The sequence below is a fragment of the Ailuropoda melanoleuca genome, chromosome 16 (assembly GCF_002007445.2).
Source record: "Ailuropoda melanoleuca isolate Jingjing chromosome 16, ASM200744v2, whole genome shotgun sequence".
Taxonomy (NCBI): Eukaryota; Metazoa; Chordata; class Mammalia; order Carnivora; family Ursidae; genus Ailuropoda; species Ailuropoda melanoleuca.
Window position 1 is genome coordinate 49926886 of NC_048233.1, and position 20235 is coordinate 49947120.

A 20235-nucleotide genomic window follows, 5' to 3' on the forward strand; every position below is an offset into this window, starting at 1 on the left:
CTTTTGTATATTCAAATGTTGGAGGCTCCTTCACTAAGCAGCCAGATCTACTTACTACTTGACTGTAAGAGAATACAAATACACCTTTAAGGTAAACAGCAGTTCTGAGAATGCGACATGCAGTCCTTTCCAGATGCAAGTAAATGATCAGAGACCGTGCACTTCGCTTACTCAGACAGCTTTCTTCTCAAAAGGGTTTCTTCAATTCCTCACTTTTCCCTTTCAGCCCACTGAGATCTGCTTCCATCACTAGACTGAAGTTTCTCTCGCTGTGTGCTCAGTGACCTCCAAGGCCAATGAACTGTTTTCATCTCCAGACCTCATGTCACCTTGCCCCTTAGACAAGAAAGGCTCAAACTTCCAGCTCCTATGCCAGCAAAGTCCAATGCTTTCTCCAGCCCTGTCATCTACTTGCAACTGACTTAGCATCCCTTAGCTCCCCTATGGGCCCCTGAGCCCCAAGTACAGGCCCCTGTGTGTAGCAGGGGAACAGGTTTGTGGGCTGCCAGAAGCACTTATGTAGAGACATTTCAACCAACAACTTATAACTGCGTTATCAGTCACACAGCTTTTGAAAGTCTTTTCTGTGCCCCCGCCACAAAGGGTTTCTTATTGGCCATGTGACCTTTTCTGATTTTTTCCTGTCCTCCTCTTCCTGTACTGTGCCTCCTGACCTAACTTGAAAATCCTAGCTTGACTAAGGACGGGTCAGGTCTGCTCATGTAAGCCCATCAAGCAGCTCAGTGGGACCAAAAGCCCCAGTGACTGAGCAGAAGACAGCAGAGATCTGAGGTTCCACACACTATTTCAGTGGCTCCCGGTCTCCTTGGAAGGCAGCAGCCCCAAGGAGAAGTCATTCCCAGCACAAACTCCTTCTAAACGAAACTCCATCCACACTCCAGTCCCCTCCCTCCACCTTCCCGCTCACCTCCTTCACAGACACTGCTCTTGTCCACCCCTTGGGCTGCAGGTCCTCAGCATTCTGCCTCTCATGCTCTGCTATGGCTCACTCTGAGCTAGGGATTCTCCAGCCTGGCTGCACAGGGAGGGGTGTGTTGTTAAAACTCCTGACATCCAGGCTGTACCCCATCTACCTATTAACCGAGCCACACTGTTAAATGCCAGCTCCACCTGCGGTCCTGCTCACCTTCCCGGCCTCGGGAAGACTTGGTTTACCAAGTCTTACACCTGCACAACCTCAACATCTGTGTGTCCTACCATCCTCCTCAAAATCCTCGTCATCTTCACTGCTTTGGTCTGGGTCTCACCCGCCTCCTACCCAAGCTATGACCCCCTTATACCCAATCACTGCCTCTTTCCAGGCTCTTCTCCATCTAAACCATCTTCCATGTTGTCGCTGGAGCAAGGAGTTAACCTGAAACAGGGGTTCTCTGTGCTGATGTGAAGGTGGACAAACAAGGACACTCTGGGTGGGGTACAAACTGAAACAGCATTTTTGGAGGGCACTTCTGTAATAACCATCATAATTGAAACGGCACATATCCTTTGATCCAGTCATTCCAATTCAAGTGATCTGTTAAGTACACAGGCACTTTTATGCAGAGACAACGGGGCAGGGATATGCGCTGCAGCATAGTTTGTAATAGCAAATGTTCGTAACCAACCTCACTGGGCATCAATAGGGCATGGCATAAATGCCACTGCATACGCATACGATGGAGCACTCTGCTTGTTTCAAAGTCACGATACATGTCTATGTGGGCTGATATGGAAAGACAGCCAAGATACATTCAGATATTGACATACAGACTTGCATATACACTGATACTTTAAGCGAAAAAAGCAAAGCAAAGGGCACAGTTTATTTTTCTTAACACAGCGGTTGGTCTTTAGGGAGTGAAAGTAGGTTTCCAAAATAAAGGAGAAGGACCCTTATTTCTCAATATTTATCCTTTGGTATTTGGATTTTTTTTTTAACTTTGTGGGTGGATTACTGATTATTTGCGGGTACTGAGCAAAGGGAGATTTACACAAGTAGCTATGAACTTGGTGATTAAATTAGTAATTGGTACGAAGAAAACCAAGTGAACCACAAGTGTGAAAATTATCAACATCAGAAAACAAAAAACTGTTCCACAAATGAAATTTAATTATAGTACATTATGGCCCAGCTGTGAATATTTATATTGTCATAATAATATAAAAACCGACTAGTGATCTGTAAAAAAATTACGCTGTATCGTAAAGCTAAGATAAGGGTAAGTGTACGTCTATTGGAAAGGCACAGTGGGGAACAAGACACTTCGATCCTTATCTTCTAGGGTAGAATGTCTATTGATAAGTAAAACTGAAAAATCAAGAAAGAGCAGTGTTAAGTATCTTATTTGGAAATACAGACATAAATTGGGAAAACTACTGAAAGAACTGAAAGTGGCTACCTCAAATGGACAGAAATCAGAAGTAGGGATGGATGGGAGACATACTACTGAAGTCCTTAAACTATGTGCATACATTAATAAAAAAAAAAAAAAACCTTGTAAGAGTAAGGAGTAACTAAAACTACCATTTTCATTTGGGGCAGGGCACATCAGAATCACCTGGCAGATTTCTTCACCGTATACATGGACTTGCTGTACTGGAGCTGGGATGTAGGAAGGACTGTCTAGGCTGCAAAATCTCCCCAGCTGTCCCGATGCCTCCTTCCTGCCAATACCCTTCAGAACATCGATGGCTTTGACAGGCCTCCAAGACTAAATCCAAACTCTTCAGCAAGAAATACAAGCTCATCTGAGCTAAACCCTTAGCTTTCTTATCCTCCCCTAATTCTGGTTTCTCCTGCTTTTACCTCCCCTAGCCTGTCCAAATTGACTACAGTTCCTAGGAGGTGTGACATGTAAGAGAAAATAGCTAACTTATCATGAGTAGCTTCTCTGACACACTGTCTCCTCTGCCGGATCCCCCTTCTGCTGCTAACTTCTAAGTGTTGAGGTACCATTTATGTGCTGACTGATCCCAACCAGACCTCAGACCCCAACACCATAATTGATACCCAATTGTCTACCTGACATCTCCCCTTGGATAGCTAATAAGCTTCTCAAACTTACTGTCCAAAATGGGAAACCTGATTTCCCCCCAATCTTGCTCCTAAGCCTTCCCTGTCTCAGCAACCAGCTGGTTGTTCAAGTCAAAATTCTAGGGATCAACCTTGTTCCTCCCTTTCTCTCATCCTGAGCATCCAACTCATTAACAAACTTTGCTGTTTCAACCTTCAAAATGTACCTCAAATCTTTCTCTTTCTTCCTATTTTCACTGTTACTATCCTGGACTATTGCAACAGCATCTTCCCTGGGCTCTTCTTCCTGAATTACTAATGAGATCATGTCACTTACCTGCTTAAAACTTTCCAGTGGCTTCCCCTATTGCTTTTTCAAATAAAATCCAATTGTTTTACCTTGGAGTAGGAGACCTGCATGATATAATGCCTGCCAGCTTTCCAACCTCATTCAGCAGTGAGGGCACTTAGAATCACCTCCCGGGGGCACCTGGGTGGTGCACTCGTTAAGCGTCTGCCTTCGGCTCAGGGCGTGATCCCGGTGTTATGGGATCGAGCCCCACATCAGGCTCCTCCGCTGAGGCCTGCTTCTTTCTCTCCCACTCCCCCTGCTTGTATTCCCTCTCTCGCTGGCTGTCTCTATCTCTGTCAAATAAATAAATAAAACCTTAAAAAAAAAAAAAAAAAGAATCACTCCCAGGGGGGGATCTACCTAGCCCAGCACCAAGAATACAGGCTTCTCTCCCCTGTGTCCCCGGGAGGTAGCTTTCTGTTTTTAAGAAGACACAAAATTTGAACAAATGGAATTGACACCTGGTCAGTCCTGGGTGGGAATGGGAAGGTATCTTAGCTACAACACCAAAAGCCCTCCTTTCCTAGCCTGTCCCATAACAATGTCTACCAATTCCCTGGGGGATTTCCATTGTAATTTCTCCACCATCTCCCCTCACAACTGCCCACCTAGACCAGATTAAAGATGTTACACAACGAGCACGCGCACAGCATCCCCACACACCTGGAAAGAGGCCGAGGCTATTCCCTTAGGAGCACTCCCTCCCCAGCCCACAGGGGGAAACGCAGTGTGGTTTTTAGAACATGTTTATCAGGCAGGTTAGTCTATGGCAGACTTGGCCTGAGCTCTGGCACATCCACTGCAGCCCCTTGAGTCCCCGGGGGAGCTTTCTGAAAGCCCCAGGGCTTTGCTATCCCTTCACCAGTCAGTGGCTGGTTTTAGAAGCCCGAGGATGATGAAACGATTTACTGTCTTCCTAAGGAGGACAAAACACAGCGGCTTCTGGAGAAAATGGGGAAGCTGGTGACCCTGAATTCTTCACATTCAGAAAAGCGCCCTTACTAATCTAAAACTGTAATAAAATACAAACGGTGCTTTGCAAATATCAAAAACCACACGCCCCCTAAATAATTAAAAACTGCTTCTTGAAGGAATAGGTATGATAAAGCCTACTGTCAACAGTGCCTAAGCACTTGTGTGTGTGCCTGGAATTGAAAACGGATCTGTATTTACTCTACTTTCTACAAACATTTCCCAGATGCAGAGAAGTAGTGGAGTAAGAGGAGAAGATCAGCTACGATGGACATACTGACTGCGTCTCACTGCACGCTTGCTGGGGAACCAAGAAGCCACCTGATGTAATCTCACACAGGCTCGGGAGGGTCACAGACCTGGGTCTGCACTCTGGCTTTGTCACTTACTGTGTGCCCTGGGCGGGCTCCTTCGCTTCTCTAAGCCCCAGTTTGTCTATAACTTGGGGATATCACCCCGTCCTTGCAGGGTTGTTACAGAAATTTCCAGAGCTAATGGAGGCGGAGAGTTTAAGGCCAGCATTTCCCCTGCACGTGCTGGGGAAATGATAGCTCCTATTATTGCATTATTATGCTCATGAGTAGCAGCCCTCCTGAGTGTCTTACTGACCTCCTGCCGTCCCCTTTCTGGGCTTTTGCCCAGTGCTCCACCTGGGCCAGGCTGCTCTTCCTCTGGCTGTGCTTTTCAGCGTTGTTCCTGGGAGGAAAGGCCCGCTGATACCCGCCGGTCCCATTCTGCTCTCCTGGGCCATACATGGCGGGCGGCACCCCGTTCTTCTCTGCCCGCTGGGGCTGTGCTTGCTGGCCTCTCAGGCCACCAGGTAAGTCCACGAACAAGGCATCCTCCTCAGCTGGGGAGTACGGGGACCTGGCCTTGCTCCTATCTCGCTTGCCCTCCAGTGGGTCCCTCTGGGAACGGTACCGTTCTTCCTCTTGCTCTCGCCTCTCAAAGCCAAAGGAATCCTCATGGCTTCGATGAGGACAATCCCTCGCATGTCCAGGTCCCACGTGGCCACACTCTCGACAGGACTCTGTGTGGTTGGCCTGGGGGACCGCCTGCCGCTCCACCTTCTCCACGTCCCTGCAATGACAGAGGCACATTCAGCCCATTCCGGACAGCGCCGCAGGCATCCAAGACTCCCCCGAGAACACACGCTGTACTCGAATTTCCTCCAGGCCTTTGCCTGGGCTGTTCCCTCCGCCTGGAATACCTTTCACACCTAGTCCCTCATTCTTCCTGCCTTACTTCTACTCCTTTGGGACCTAGCCTACATGTTGCCTCCTCCAGGAAGCCACTCCAGTCACATATTCCCAGTCTAGATTGGGACCTTAGCTGACTCCACTGTCACACTAACCACACTGGACCATAACTGTGTTTACTCATCTAACACCCAAATAGACCATGAATTCCCTGAGGCCAAAGGCCCATCTGTCCAATTACAATATGCCCACAACTGGAGCATATGCAATGAATGACTGGTGTACAGCAGGCGCTTTATAAATCCTACTGATCGAATAAATGAAACATGTGACAATCTCATGCCTTTCCCATCTGCTTTTTGTCCATCTGTCTGTCTGGGCAGTCCAGCTTGGATAGAAGGCTCCCGAGCCCAGGGTCTTTCCCACTGGCATCTAGCATAGCCCAAAGGACAATTAGCACACAATGAACATTCTCCCAAGATGGTGAGTAGAGAACTGGCTCAGCAACCTCTTCAGATGACCCCTTACCTAGTGCTCAAACAGGAACCCACAAGAACACTGGCCTAACAATCCTCCGAAGTAGCACTAGTCAGATTTTAGAGATAAGGAAATTGAGGCACAGAGAAGATAAATGATTTGCCCACGAGCATAGTGCTGCAGAGCCCACGTGGTTCCCACTGCCTCTCCGTACGTGTGCCCATGGCCCACATACGTGCAGACCTAGAAACTATAAAGGAGAATGGGGGGTGCCATCAGTCAGGATGTGAACTGAGGCTAGAGGAAGAACTTCTGGGGGCATCGAGAAGGACTCCTCTTTTGTGGCCTGTCTGCCACTGTAAGCTGCCTTTCTGCCCCCCTTCCTTGCGGCAGGATCCTAGTTATGTCTACATCCCCATTACTTGGTAGCAGGGACAAAGCAGCAGCTCCATAGGCTTTGAAGAATTTAGACTGGGGAGGAAGGAGGACACACTCCAGCCCAGCCCAGAAAGACCAGAAAATTACCAAAGACCCTTGGCTGGGGCAGCCAGGTTCCTTGGTAAAAAGGTCCTGGCCTTGAGATCCATCACTCCTCAGATGGTCAAGCCAGAGGGCTCTCCATTTCAACATGAAAGCATACAATGGAAATGCGGCTGCATTTATATCTTAGTGGCCACAACCCAGGCATCCTGACAACAACCTAGGAACCCCAGCTACCAATAATCAGCACAGACTCAGGGCAGAATCAATGTGGTCTGGGAGACAGTTAAAATATCAATGTAAAGTAACGATGTAACCCCTAAGAAAAGCAATCACACATCTCACTGTCCATGTACTCTCCTGACTTTTCCATGAAAACCCAAAGCTCTGTTTAAAAAAAAAAAAAATTAATTTCAGCATTTCAATTTTCATTTGGGGACCACCTCCCCAACTCCCAATCCATGTGGTTTGGGTGCTGCTGACTCTCCTACTCCCCGTCCAGCTGAGGCTCCCAGTCTCAGTGATTAGTCTGGGGGTCAACACATCACCTACTCCAAGCCAGAGTTAGTTCTGGGGTTCTGGCTGGAGCTGGTCTCGAGGTGCTATAACTATATGGGAATCAGCTGTTTGAGAATGTAACCAACACCAACGAAAGGAGAGGGAGAGAGAGAGAGAATCCTAAATATCTGGCCTGAGCTGTGAGATTTAGCCACACCTAAACCAGATATATCCTTGGATTCTTTGGTTGTGAACCAATAAATTCTCTTTCTCACTTGAGCTAGTTTGAGTTTGGGCTCTTTACTCTTAGTGGAAGGAGTCCTATTATATCATTTTATAAAGACATGTTTAGATTGTGATCTCTGAGGGCCCTTCCATTCCTAATGTCCAGTTAGTCTGTAAGCTCCAGTAGTGGGAATATATGGGAAATATTCAGGGGCTACACTTTAAGAAAAAGCAATTCTTACTGTACATTCATTAAGGAACAACTCTTTTCCACAGTATACATTATAGGTTTTAACACTGTCCTTTCTTCCTTTAATGCTCTATAATTGCACCAGTGTAACCCCCACCAGTAGCCTACAGGTTGCCTAAGCTGGCCTTGATCTTCTTTACTCTTTCTCAAACTTGGGGAACCCCCCCCCGCAGGGGGGGCTGTGCTAAGGCTGCTGCCTAGGGGACTAGAGCTCTGGCTGCCCTCTGAGTCACACCCCAGCCAAGTCACCGAAGCTTGATAACTTGGTTACTCCAATTGTGAGACTTAAGCAACTGTCCCTCCTTGTTATTCCCACCCCAGTGATAAACAGCACTTGGTCACGAAAACCAGGCTGTGAAACAAACACACCACCTACATAAAAAACATTAAAACTAAAAGGAAAAGGGGGTTTCCTCAACTCCAGAAACCAAGGACGGTGGGTATGATGCCGCAGCCCAACCAACTAACTATAATGGGGATTTTCCCTTCTTCCAATCAACATCCATGTATTTAATGTGCAACCATCTATCCCCACTGGGGCGGGCACTTTGAGGTAAAAAAAAAAATAGCAGAGAGGGGCGCCTGGGTGGCACAGCGGTTAAGCGTCTGCCTTCGGCTCAGGGCACGATCCCGGCGTTCTGGGATGGAGCCCCACATCAGGCTCCTCCGCTATGAGCCTGCTTCTTCCTCTCCCACTCCCCCTGCTTGTGTTCCCTCTCTTGCTGGCTGTCTCTATCTCTGTTGAATAAATAAAATTAAAAAAAAAAAATAGCAGAGAAAACGGTCTCTGCCCTCAAAGCCAGATAACCCTAAAGCCCAATTTAATCATGGTAACCACATTTAATAGTGTTTTCATTAACTGACCCCAAATCATGGGTTTCCAGTCTTTTCTCACCTTGGAGCCAATTTATAACTATAAATCCCCGTCTTTACTATGTGTGTACATATGATGTGCACACCCTCACATACGCCAGTACATCCTGCTGATAATGTTGATAGAGAAAGACCAATCCTTTTCTCAGATTAACACCACCATTTACTGCAAAATAAGACTGAAGAGGGCGGCTAAAAAAAAAAAATGGTAGTCTGCTTGCCACCAAGCAGCCTTCTAGGCCCTCAAACTTGGGATTATGAACAGCTCTTGGTCTCTGACTACTGGGACTTATATAAGATGCCTTTGTGCCCAAAAAACTCAGGCTACAGCTGTAGGTAAGAAAGATCAAGGTAATATCCTCTACTCCCCCACCTTAACTGATTTAAACAGTTAACTTACTAAAATACATGATTTAAGGCAAAAATGTTTTCTGGCTTTCGCCCGTCTCCCTGCATTCCCTACAATTTCACACACAACTTCTCAAATCAGGAGACCTGTCACAAAATAGATTTGCAATGCTCGATTTAGCACAATGGTGGAAAAGAATGAAGCATCCTTCAGCTCTCAATGACCATCATTCAGAGAAGTTGACCATGCAGGGCACACATGTTCAGCTAAGATGACACAAGCCCTTCCAGTGCAGGTCACTACTATTATTGTGAGCACCTGGACTCAGTGACTGTTCAAAGTCACAGGGAATTCTTGGCATTTGGTGACCATTTTGGCTGAATGTGTCAAACCCAGTGGGCACAGGGTTTAACGCCAGTCAGACCTGAATTCAAGGGTTGGTTCCACCCGATATAAGCTGGGTGACCTTGAACAAGTCTCTGACTTCTCTGGTTTCAGATTTCTTATCTGCAAAATGGGGACAACCACCCCCGCTTTGTTGGGCTGTGGCAAGAACTAAAGTAGACAGTACCCAGAAAGAGCACAGCACAGTGCCTGGCACACAGTGTGCCCTCAAATACACATGCATTGATGACCCAATATCTATTCTCTCCCTCTTCCTGGACCCAAGTTTTTCTAAGTGGCAAAGTATCCAGTAAAAAGTCACATTTCCCAACCTCCCTCAGAGCTGAGGGTGACCATGTGACTTAGATTTGGCCAAGAAGATGTTTAGCTGGCTTAGCTAAACCTTCCCTTCTTCCTTCCTGGAATTTAGACTATGTTGGATTTCAAGGTGACAAAAAAAAAAGGATAAAAGCTACCCGCTAAAACCTGGGTAGAAAGCGAGCAAGAGCCCAGATCCCTGACAGCATCACGGAGCTACCATACCAGCCTGGACTAACTTCCTCTGGATTTGTGTTACGTGAGAAAACTAAAACCCAATTTGATGATGCTATCCTAAGTTGGGTTGTTCTGTTACTAGCAACCAGACTAAATACCTAACTGTTGCAAGGGGCTAAACGTTATTAGCATGAATTGGGTCCCTCCATTTTTAGCACAACACAACAGTGTTCTGTGTCTGCTTAGAACATATTCCTGTTTCCTCCTGGCAAGTGGGAAAAGCACTCGTCTCAGACCGGGGATACTTCTTTCATCTTCCTTTTCTTCACAAGAACTTAGAAGTTAACAGATTATACCAAGCACTGATCATTATTTTATTCTGCGTCTAAACCCTTCATCTTACCAGGAAAAAAGAACTACTATTTCCAAAGATTTGGGTGGGAAGAGGAATGACAGCTTGTAGGGCCTTGGTTGGACTTTGGTCCCATGGCAGATACAGCTCTTCTATCAAATTCCCACTAGAGGATTCCTCCCTACTCTCCACACCGAAATGACCAAACTAGGAACCCAAGAACAAGGCCCAGGCCACCGATATTCTTAGAGAGTTTAGTCTGAACCAGATCAGGTGGCGGAAGTCCTGCCCTGGGAAACCAGTTCAGCCTATGTTGACAGACGCTGAGTCCTGAGCACTGACCCTGGTCTCAGGAGGACAATGGGCTCAAAAGTCACAACTGACCTTAGGCAGTCTGTAGACTTGTACAAAATGCTAAGGTGAAAGGGGCCCAAAGTATCTTGGGAGCCTATGGCAGGTTTGTTCACTGGAATTAGTCCTAGCACTTGAGGAAGGAAATGGCTGGAGAGAAATAGAGACAGGAGTCTGTTTCTTCTCTCCCCCAGAGTTAAATAGGGCAGTCCCCCTGGGAGTGGAGCAGATATCTGGCTCCCTTTCACGCTCTGCTCTAAATTAACAATAGAGGGCCTGACCGCTCTGACAACACACTCCCCAGCTCGCCAGGCCATCCTCCCCCAAAGAAGAGCAAGGCTAAAAAATAAATGAAACACTGGACTGCCAGGCTGAGGTGCCTCTTGCCTCAAAGAAGTGGCTACTGGCAAAGTCCCTTGTGAAGTTTTAAGGATTGACAAATCAGATAAAGGTCGTCTGGTCACTCCAGGTCTCCTCACTTTGTTCATTCCTACCTAAAGAATCCTTCCTTCTTTCTAGCGGGTGTAAGTCATGCTCAACCATCAAAGTTCAACCCAATCCAGTCTGGGGTTCTGGCCCACGTCGCGCACTTCTCATCTCCCTGTGGCAGTCACCATTCTGGGTCACTCATTTTTTGTGTGGCCAATGCTTGGTTGTAATTACCATATTTGGGGTCCTACTGTGTGCCAGGAACTTGACATAGACCATCTCTAATCCCTACAACAATTTTGCAAGGTCAGTACTGTCAAGCCCAGAGTGGCTGAGGTCACACAGTCAGTAAGTACCAGATTACCTACAATAAATTGTCTCTACTGAAGAATAGGGACAGTGGCAGCAACAGTCATCACCGAGCACTCACTAAATGCAAAACCCTGAGCTAATAAGTTAAATATATTACCTCCTCTTATCATTGTCCAATCCTCCAAGGCTAGAGATATTATTAATCTTTCATTACAGGTAATAAAGGTGAAGCACTAAGAGGTTAACCAATTTGCCTTGAATCATGCAACCAGTGACATAAAGCAGGATTCAAACCCCATCTGATCTGACTCCAAAGCCCTGCACCTGGTTGAAAACATCGCCATAAATTACTTTTGCTCAAGGTGCAAGGGGCTTGTCCAACCTCGGGTGTTCCTGCTACACTTTACTCAACATGATCTGGTTTTGGAAGGCCAAATATTTAGTTCTCTGAAGACAATGCAGATAGCCAGGAATGTATGGGCCATTTCTGAGCAGGATGATTCCCCACATGTCGATCCCACAACAGTGGTTGGATTGCTCTGAAACACCCCGAATCCTTATTCGAACCCCTTACAGGTAGAGATTTCATAGCTGTTTTGTTCATCCATCCATCCACCCAGCTGCCCAGCCAGCCAAACAGCCACGCATCCATCCATGCACTGTTTGCTTACTATGTGCAGATACTGTCCCATTTTCTAGGAGTTTATAGATGACTAGGGGTGACAATGAGAAAGCAGGCCAACGTAACTTGAGCATGAAAGTCCTGTGCAAAAGGAATGACAAGCTGGGGCATCTAACGCTGAAGGGTCAGAGAAGGAGGAAATAACATCTAGGCTAAGGCCCGAAGGATGCACTGACGTTTTCCTAATAAGGGTGAGGGCTGGGGCAGCAGAAGAGCAAGGCCCAGATGGATCCTGTGCCTCCTGAGATGGCCCTCCATCTCTCACCCAGACTCCATCACAGCCTATTCTCCCCCTTGCTCCCTTAGATGCAGCCACACTCCCTAGCTTTCTGTTTCTTGAATAAACCAAGCTCATTCCTGCCTCAGGTGTTTGTAAGGGCCGTTCCTTCTGCTTAAAGCACTCTGTCTCAGCCTCATATATCAATCAGGCTTCTCCTCCATAACTTCTCTAACCACCCGAACAACAGTGGCTATTCCCTGCTCCCTTGTCCCTCTCATCCCATCACCCTATTTTACTGCCTTCATGCATGGATCATGATAGAAAATCATCTTGATGTTTACCTGCTTATGATCTCTCTCCACCATCCCTACCCAAGAATGCCCGGGACTTGCCTCTTTGTTGAACACTGCTGTATTTCTCAGCATCTTTAACAGTGTCTGATGCACAACATGCCCTCCATAAAGACTTGTAGAATGAAAGACTAAACAGATGACCACATGTACAAATGCACCCAATTTAAGAAGTTCAGTACTACTGGGGCACAGAGAATGGGGAATAGCAAGACATGAGCCAAAGTTGTCATAGGGACCAGACCCATGCAGTGCTCAAAGTCCCTGAGGAAACTGATTTTTACTCCAAAGGTGATTAGACTATAAGTTCCTTCAGTCCGAAGACAGGACTACAGTTACACAGAGACCAGAGAGGTTTGGAAACAGAAAAGAGATCAGTTGTCTTCTGATAGGCCCTCCTATCTGAGCTGCTTGTCAGTTTTATGAGCTGCAAAGGCAAGCTAACCTCCTTGCTTAGTGTTTTAAGTTGTTGGAATGGACAAGACATCCTTAGACAAGAGACAAAAAGCAGTCCAATGCAGGGGAGCTGGGAAGACAGATTTCAAGACAGTCCAAAGTCTGACAAGTGGAAGAACATGGAAATGGGAGGAAGAAATTATGAACCAAAGGAGCTAGTGAGCAGGCTTTGGCAACACTGCGTGGTACCCCATCCAGTGTGTGGGGTGGGATCTTAAGAATACGTGAATGAATTTCTATCAAGAGACTCTGAAGCCTATGTAGGAAACAAGGGGATAAACTCAGGAGTTGCAGCAAGGGTGCTCAGCTCTGCTCCTGGGTCAGAGGAATGATGTGGGAAGAGGCGGGAGGAAGAAAGGGAGAGGGGCAGGTAGAAGGATGGTGCTGCTGCAGGAGCCTGGGCAGAACAGAACCACACTCACACTGCTACAGGATGAGTACATCCTGATAAGGGAGAAAGTGAAATTTGTTCACAGAAGACTCCTCATCAATGTGACCCAGAGGAAGAACGATGAAACTGGAAGGGTGTAAAGAAAAAAGAGCCCATGACATTATTAAACCAAACCCTATAGAAAGTAGCATATCTGGGGGCGCCTGGGTGGCACAGCGGTTGAGCGTCTGCCTTCGGCTCGGGGCGTGATCCCGGCGTTGTGGGATCGCCCCACATCAGGCTCCTCCGCTATGAGCCTGCTTCTTCCTCTCCCACTCCCCCTGCTTGTGTTCCCTCTCTCGCTGGCTGTCTCTATCTCTGTCAAATAAATAAATAAAATCTTTAAAAAAAAAAAAAAAAAGAAAGTAGCATATCTGATACAAAGTATCTTAGCCATCCTATTAAGTAAGCACTTTATACATTCATTTATTTTTTTTTAAAGATTTTATTCATTTGAGAGTGAGCAAGAGAGAAAGAGAGAGAGAGCACATGAGCAGGGGCAGAGGGAGAAGCAGACTCCCCACTGAGCAGGGAGCCTGATGTGGGCCTCGATCCCAGGACCTTGGGATCATGACACTAAACTGAGCCACCCAGGCACCCCTACGTTCATTTATTTAACTTAACACTTGTAATAGCCCATGGACTGAGAAAAACTGAGGATTAAAAGCGTACCTGATCTGTACAAGTGACTCAGCTAGAAAGTAGTAGAGCTGGGATTTGAACTCACATCTATGACTTCAGACACAAAGCTTGGGGAAGAAAACTAAACGTAAAAGAAACCAACACAGAAGAAAGTGAGGGGTGAGTCAGCTGGCCTGGATGTTCATTGTCTGGGCCTCCTTTATCCCATCCCAATGAGTCATTTCTCCCTCTGCCCACAGCCCTGGCATTGACTTGGCCATTCACCCCTACCTCACCCTCAGTCCCTGTGGTCTGGTTCTCAGAAGTGAAGCATGTATCCCAGGCTTGTGCCAATCAGGATGTGCATTCCCAGGATGTGGCACAGTACATGGTTTAGGGTTTAAACGTGATCGAAGCCTGTCTAATCTGAATGGCTCTGGACAAGACTCTGGCTCTTTCCTGCTGGACTTTCCCCCCCCACAGATGACAGGAGTCCAGGGCTACTGCAGCTACCTTGCCATCAGATCTAAGATCTGCCAGGGACCTCCACATGGAGCTGAAGAATGAATCCAAACCAGAGGTAGCCAGAGCCCAGAGCCTTAGACAATGACTTACAATATTGTCTGAGCTTTGAGCCCACCTGTTTCTAAAGCTAGACCTATCCTGAACTTTTCAGTTAAGGGAACCAATGAATTCCTCCCTATTTAAGATAAATTTGGGGACATCTGGGTGGCTAAGTCAGTTAAGCATATGCCTTTGGGGGGCTCAGGTCATGATCCCAGAGCCCTGGGATCAAGCCTGGCATCAGGCTTCCTGCTCAGTGGGGAGTCTGCTTCTCCCTCTCCTTCTGCCCCTCCCCCTGCTCATTCTCTCTCACTCGCTAATAAGTGAACGAAATCTTAAAAAAAAAAAAAAAGATAAATTTGTCTGCATTTTCTGCTATCTGCAATCAGGAGTCCTACTATAAGAATAGAAGCATCTGGTGAGAAACAAGTTGGGCAGAGATCGATACATGACCACTGGAGCCCCCCCACTTAACACAGATGGAGGATTTCCAATGCAGATCACCAAACTGGAGGAAAGGGAAGATTTAGTACTGCTTGATGAATAATTCTAACTAACCAAATGTCTGAACATCTTATTCTGGGAAAACAGAACACTTAATAAGTCTGGATTTGCTTGGCTGACTATTCCATCTCTCAGAAAGCTAAGGGAAAATGCTGTTCTGCCTTTATCTGGACTCAGATGGTAAAACACATTGTTTTGTTTTGTTTTAAGGAAGGAACCTTAGGCAAGCATGATTATGGGATTTTAAGAATTTATTAAGGGCATAAAAAAAAAAAAAACAAATGCTAAAAGTTCAGAGAAAATCTAGGGACAATAGCCTGAGACCCTAAAAGGGAAGGAAGGCAGCCCAACAGATAAGGGATGGAGCCTCTCCAAAACAGAATCTGATAGTTAATTACAAAATCTTAAAAAAAAAAAAAAAAGTAAAAAAATTGGAACATCTTCAGGCAGGAAAAAGTTTAAAAAAAAAAATGGGCTAGCAAATTAATCCCAAACAGTTCAAGGCAGGTGTCACTTTTCAATCACAATACTTCTTCCTGTTAAGACTGATTTCATTCTTAGGCTACCTCTGACCCAGTGCCCTAGTCAGCCATGATGAATTGAGCATAAACGGAACACAAGAAAGAACCCATTTGCCATTGCTGGTCTAAAGAAGCCAGTACAATAACACAGGTAGCTCCCAGAGCTCAAGCTAGAAAAGGACATGCACAAGAAATGGAAGGTAGGGGTGGAAAATCAAGCACAGACGCACAGTGGAATGGGCCCACAGGAATGATGGCAAAAAGGGCAGAGTCTAGAAGGAGCTGAGCTTGGTTTATGTAGAACAAAGCAAAACAAAAACAAACTTTCTACTTTCTAAGAATTAAAACGAAGGAGGGGAGGGCTTTAAAAGAATATGAGGCATAGGTATCTCTGCTTGGGGAAGACGATGTGCATAAATAAAGCTAAATGCTTTTTTTTTTTTTTAAAGATTTTATTTAATTGACAGAGAAAGAGACAGCCAGAGAGAGAAGGAACACAAGCAGGGGGAGTGGGAGAGGAAGAAGCAGGCTCATAGCGGAGGAGCCTGATGTGGGGCTTGATCCCATAACGCCAGGATCACGCCCTGAGCCGAAGGCAGACGCTTAACCACTGTGCCACCCAGGCGCCCCAAAGCTAAATGCTTTAACTTCTGGGTTTAGTTCCATATCTTCATCAAGAAGCATGGTCTTCTCCATGGAAAGGAAAACAACCTTAGTTATGAGAGACTGAAAGTTCAAGACAGGGAGGAAGATGGGAAAGGCCCCAGGACCTTAAGGGAACTCGGAAACGGGCTCAAGAAACCTCTCAGGTAGCGTGCCTGGGTGGCTCAGTTGGTGTCTGCCTTCAGCTCAGGTCATGATCCCGGGGTCCTGGGATTGAGCCCCGCATTGGGCTCCTTGCTCAGCGGGGAGCCTGCTTGTCCCTCTGCCTGCCACTCCCCCTGCTCTCGTTTTCTCTCTCTCTGTCAAATAAATAAATAAACTATTTTTTTAAAGATTTTATTATTTATTTGACAGAGAGAGAAAGAGAGAGAGAGAGAGAATGCACGCACAAGCAGGTAGAGCAGCAGGCAGAGGGAGAGGCAGAAGCAGGCTCCCCACTGAGCAAGCAGCCTGACATGGGGCTTGATCCCAGGCAGATGCTTAACCAGGCACCATCTGCGCCACCCAGGCACCCTAAATAAATTAAAAAAATAAAATAAAATAAAATAAAATAAAATAAAATAAAATAAAATAAAATAAAATAAAAATAAAATAAAATAAAATAAAATAATTTTTTTTAAAAAAGGATTTTCAAGATGTTATCACTCACGCTTTAAAAAAACACAAAAGAAACTTAAGTATTTCTATAAGCTCATATATGTATACAAATGAATTTAGTTAAAAAGGATGCCCATCAACCTGATAATAGAGATTACCCTGTGAAGGTGATTAAGGATATTTTTGTCTTTGGTTTTTGCATTTTTTGTAATAAAAATGTCTTCATTTATTGTATAATTAAACATATAAAAATATTATCTACACACACATACACTGTACACACACACACACACATATATAGTTTGTAAGGATGAAAAACAAAAACTAGGAAACAGTGAGCATTAGGGACCAGCATATGCACTGGGAGCAAGATGTGCCAGATGTACCCAGTTTCCTTCTCCTGGGATGATGAAGGATGTCCCAACGTCACTACGAACTGAGTGCCCATAGGCTAATGGCAGAGGCTTTTGCATCATCATCATGGACACAATAGAAAAATGCAGGCTGGACAACAATTCTAGGAGGTAGAGTCAGATTTGACTGAACACCTGAAGTTACTGATTCAGGGTCCATGTGGCAACTCCCAGGACTGTCAATGGTCTTGTCCTAACATATTCATTCATTCTTTCAGTCACTCACTCACCAGACATTTGACACCTTACTCTGTTAGGTGTGCAGAAGACACAAAAACAATCCCTCCCTGAAGTCTAGGACACTGAGAGGTACATAGAAGGCGGGGGGAAAAACAGCATGGGAAATGCCTGACTGAAGTATTATGGAAACTCCAAGGGGGAGAGCCAGACCCCCACCTGGCCCCTTGAAGGTCGTCACTCTCCACTGAAGGTCTATTTGTTGCAAGAAAGCTGGCATGAAGTCGTTAAGCGTCTGCCTTCCGCTCAGGGCGTGATCCCAGGGTCCTGGGATCAAGCCCTGCATCAGGCTCCCTGCTCTGCTGCAAGCCTGCTTCTTCCTCTCCCACTCCCCCTGCTTGTGTTCCCTCTCTCACTGGCTGTCTCTCTCTCTGTCAAATAAATAAATAAAATCTTAAAAAAAAAAAAGAAAGAAAGAAAGAAAGCTAGCATGAAGCAAGGCAGCACCAATACCAAAAGTCACATACACGTAAGCTGGAAAAGGGTGACAAGCTAAAACACACCATGTGAAATCCATTTATAGTCGCTGAAAAATCCTGCCTTTAGGTTGTTGGGAGAATAACCTTTTGTTTTGAGGCCTCACTGAAAGAACACAGTCAAACAGACCTCTAAGTAGAGCAAGGCATCCAGATAGTGAAAACTAGGCCCATGTCAGAGGAGGACTGGCTAAAGGCACACCCTGACTTTTCCAGGGCTCCCCTATCCTCTCTGAGCCCCTGATTCCAGTCACCGTCCTCCTGTGCCTTCTCTCAGGAAATTACCCACAGCCAACAAACTCAGGAAATTCAAGATCCTTGATTGTACCCTTGGTTTGCCCACCTGAGGGAAGGCGTGGCTGGACAATAGCTCCCTGGCTAGCTCCAGCAAATTGGTGGGCAGTCTGAGGCACATTTTCGTTTGCAAGATCTTTCTCAACTGTTTCTCCCTCTTCCCCAGTCTGGTGCCCCCAGGCTGTCCCTCCCACCCCACATCAGAGAAGGACAAATGAGAAACACACACACCAGGTTCCAAGACTCTGTATCCCAGGCAATCACTTTACCCTTCCAGGTCTTTGCATTTCTCTGCCCAGCAAAGAGAGGACCAGTTAATTTCTGAGGGACCTTACCGTGTATGCATTCTCCTCCCTGGGAGAATAGGATCTCAAGAATAGAACCTCAAGAAATAGGACCTCAAAGAAAGGGCAGTGAATGCAAGGTGGAATTTGGGGCACCCAAGTGTTCTTATCTGGGTCTCCATCCTAATGTGGGAAGTACTCTGACAGGGACCTTCCATTGGGACTGACCTCTTCAGCGACGATCGAGACAGCACCTGTGCGGCCTGGTTCATGGCCCGGACCCATGCGTTCATGTCCTCCTGGGTGTCGGCACTGAAGTAGTAGGTCCTCATGCCTGACTGCTCGGCCTGAGAGCCCCCCGTGGAGCTATTATAGATGAGTGCTCGCATCCCCGTGTGCACAGCCTGTAAACACGAGGCGGAAACCCAGGTCAGAGGGGTCAGTGCACATTTTACTTCTGGGAGCCGAAACAAGAAGACGCTCTGGCCACGTTCTCCCCTCTTCCAGATTAAAAGCCCAGGCACCACCCAGCCTGTTCCGACACCTGGAAAACATCACAGCTGGATTCCCCCTTCCTAGTTCAGTCAGCCCAGTGACAGCTGTGTCCGGTCCCCACGCTAAAGCCCCGCAGCTGTACCTGTTCCTATTTCTCCTACTCCTGCTCAGGGAGGGGCACACAGTCAAGGCTTCTGTGAGAGAGTTTTTTTCAAAACCCTCATTCTGTAGAAGCAAACTCTCCGGAATCCCTGTTTGGGTTCTTCTGAAGCACGTGATTACTGGAATTGAGCCAACAATCAGCAGTAACAGCAGGTGGCTTGGCGCAGGTATTCACCGGGCCTCCCAGCGTGGCCGTGAAATGTGACGTGTTCCCATCAAAGCTGCTGCTCTTCTCTCTCTCCAAAGAGGCACTACAAAGTTTGACATTTGACTGAAAATCCTTGTGTACCTACTATGTGCTAGGGAGCCTCAAGGTGCTTTCACATGAATCCTTGCAAAAAGCTTGTGAAGAGGTACCAGAAATGACCACTGAAAAGCAACCAGGATGGGTGCAAACAAGAGGCAAGGCCAGTTCCTCCCTGTGTTCTGATAGGCAGGGGCCTGTCTTAACTCTGTAATGAAAAATCTCACCAAATCTACATAGGAAGAGATACAAGAAGGAAGATCAGTAAAGCTGATCAATGCCTACTATGTGTCTCCTGGGTACTTCCATGACTTTAATCTCATTTTAGTACCAACAGCCCTGAAAGGCAGGGACAGAATCTCTATTTTACAAATGTGGCAAGTGAAGGTCTGAGATGTTAAGTAACTTTCCCCGATCTTCATGCCCAGGAACAGATTCTTCACAGCATTTAACATTACCTGGCATTATCTATTTTACACACTAGTTGGCTTATCATCTGTCTCTTCCCTCCAGAATAGAAACTTCACAAGAACAAGGACTTTGTCTATTTTGTTCACTACAGTATCCTCAGGAATAGTGCCTGGCACATAGTTGGTGCTCAATAAATGTTAGTTGAATAAATGAAGAGTTGGAACCAGGATTTGTTCCTAGGTCTATCTGACTCTGAGTCCGAGCTTCTCTATACAATGTTCCCAGGTACTGCCCAGAAATTAGTAATGATTACACAGATCACTGGTCCAATAATCTGGATCCAGATTGAAAGACAGATCTCATGCAAAGAACAGTCAGAGAAAACAAAAGGAAAGAACCAATTAGACGCTGGGAAACAACATGCTTCTAGAATCACTAATGGTCATGGATGAAACCTCTCAGATGAACTGTCAACATTGGTTTCTGCGACCCACACTAACATCTAGGTCCAAAATGCATATAAAATATGGGCCTACTACTGACACTGACATACCTAAATCTATCCAGTTAGTTCCAAGAGAGTACAGGCAAACTTAGCCT

General features: G+C 46.2%; 1 protein-coding gene across 1 annotated transcript in view; it reads right to left on the bottom strand.

Annotated features, from left to right (window-relative positions):
- PLEKHA7 (pleckstrin homology domain containing A7) overlaps positions 1 to 20235 on the bottom strand; it is a 211985-nt gene that overhangs the window by 44159 nt on the left and 147591 nt on the right. Inside the window, exons 9-10 of the mRNA XM_034645328.1 lie at positions 18552 to 18727; positions 4947 to 5417 (exon numbers count right to left, since the gene is read on the bottom strand). Of these exons, the coding sequence (XP_034501219.1) occupies positions 4947 to 5417; positions 18552 to 18727 (647 nt within the window). The remainder of the gene's footprint in view (positions 1 to 4946; positions 5418 to 18551; positions 18728 to 20235) is intronic.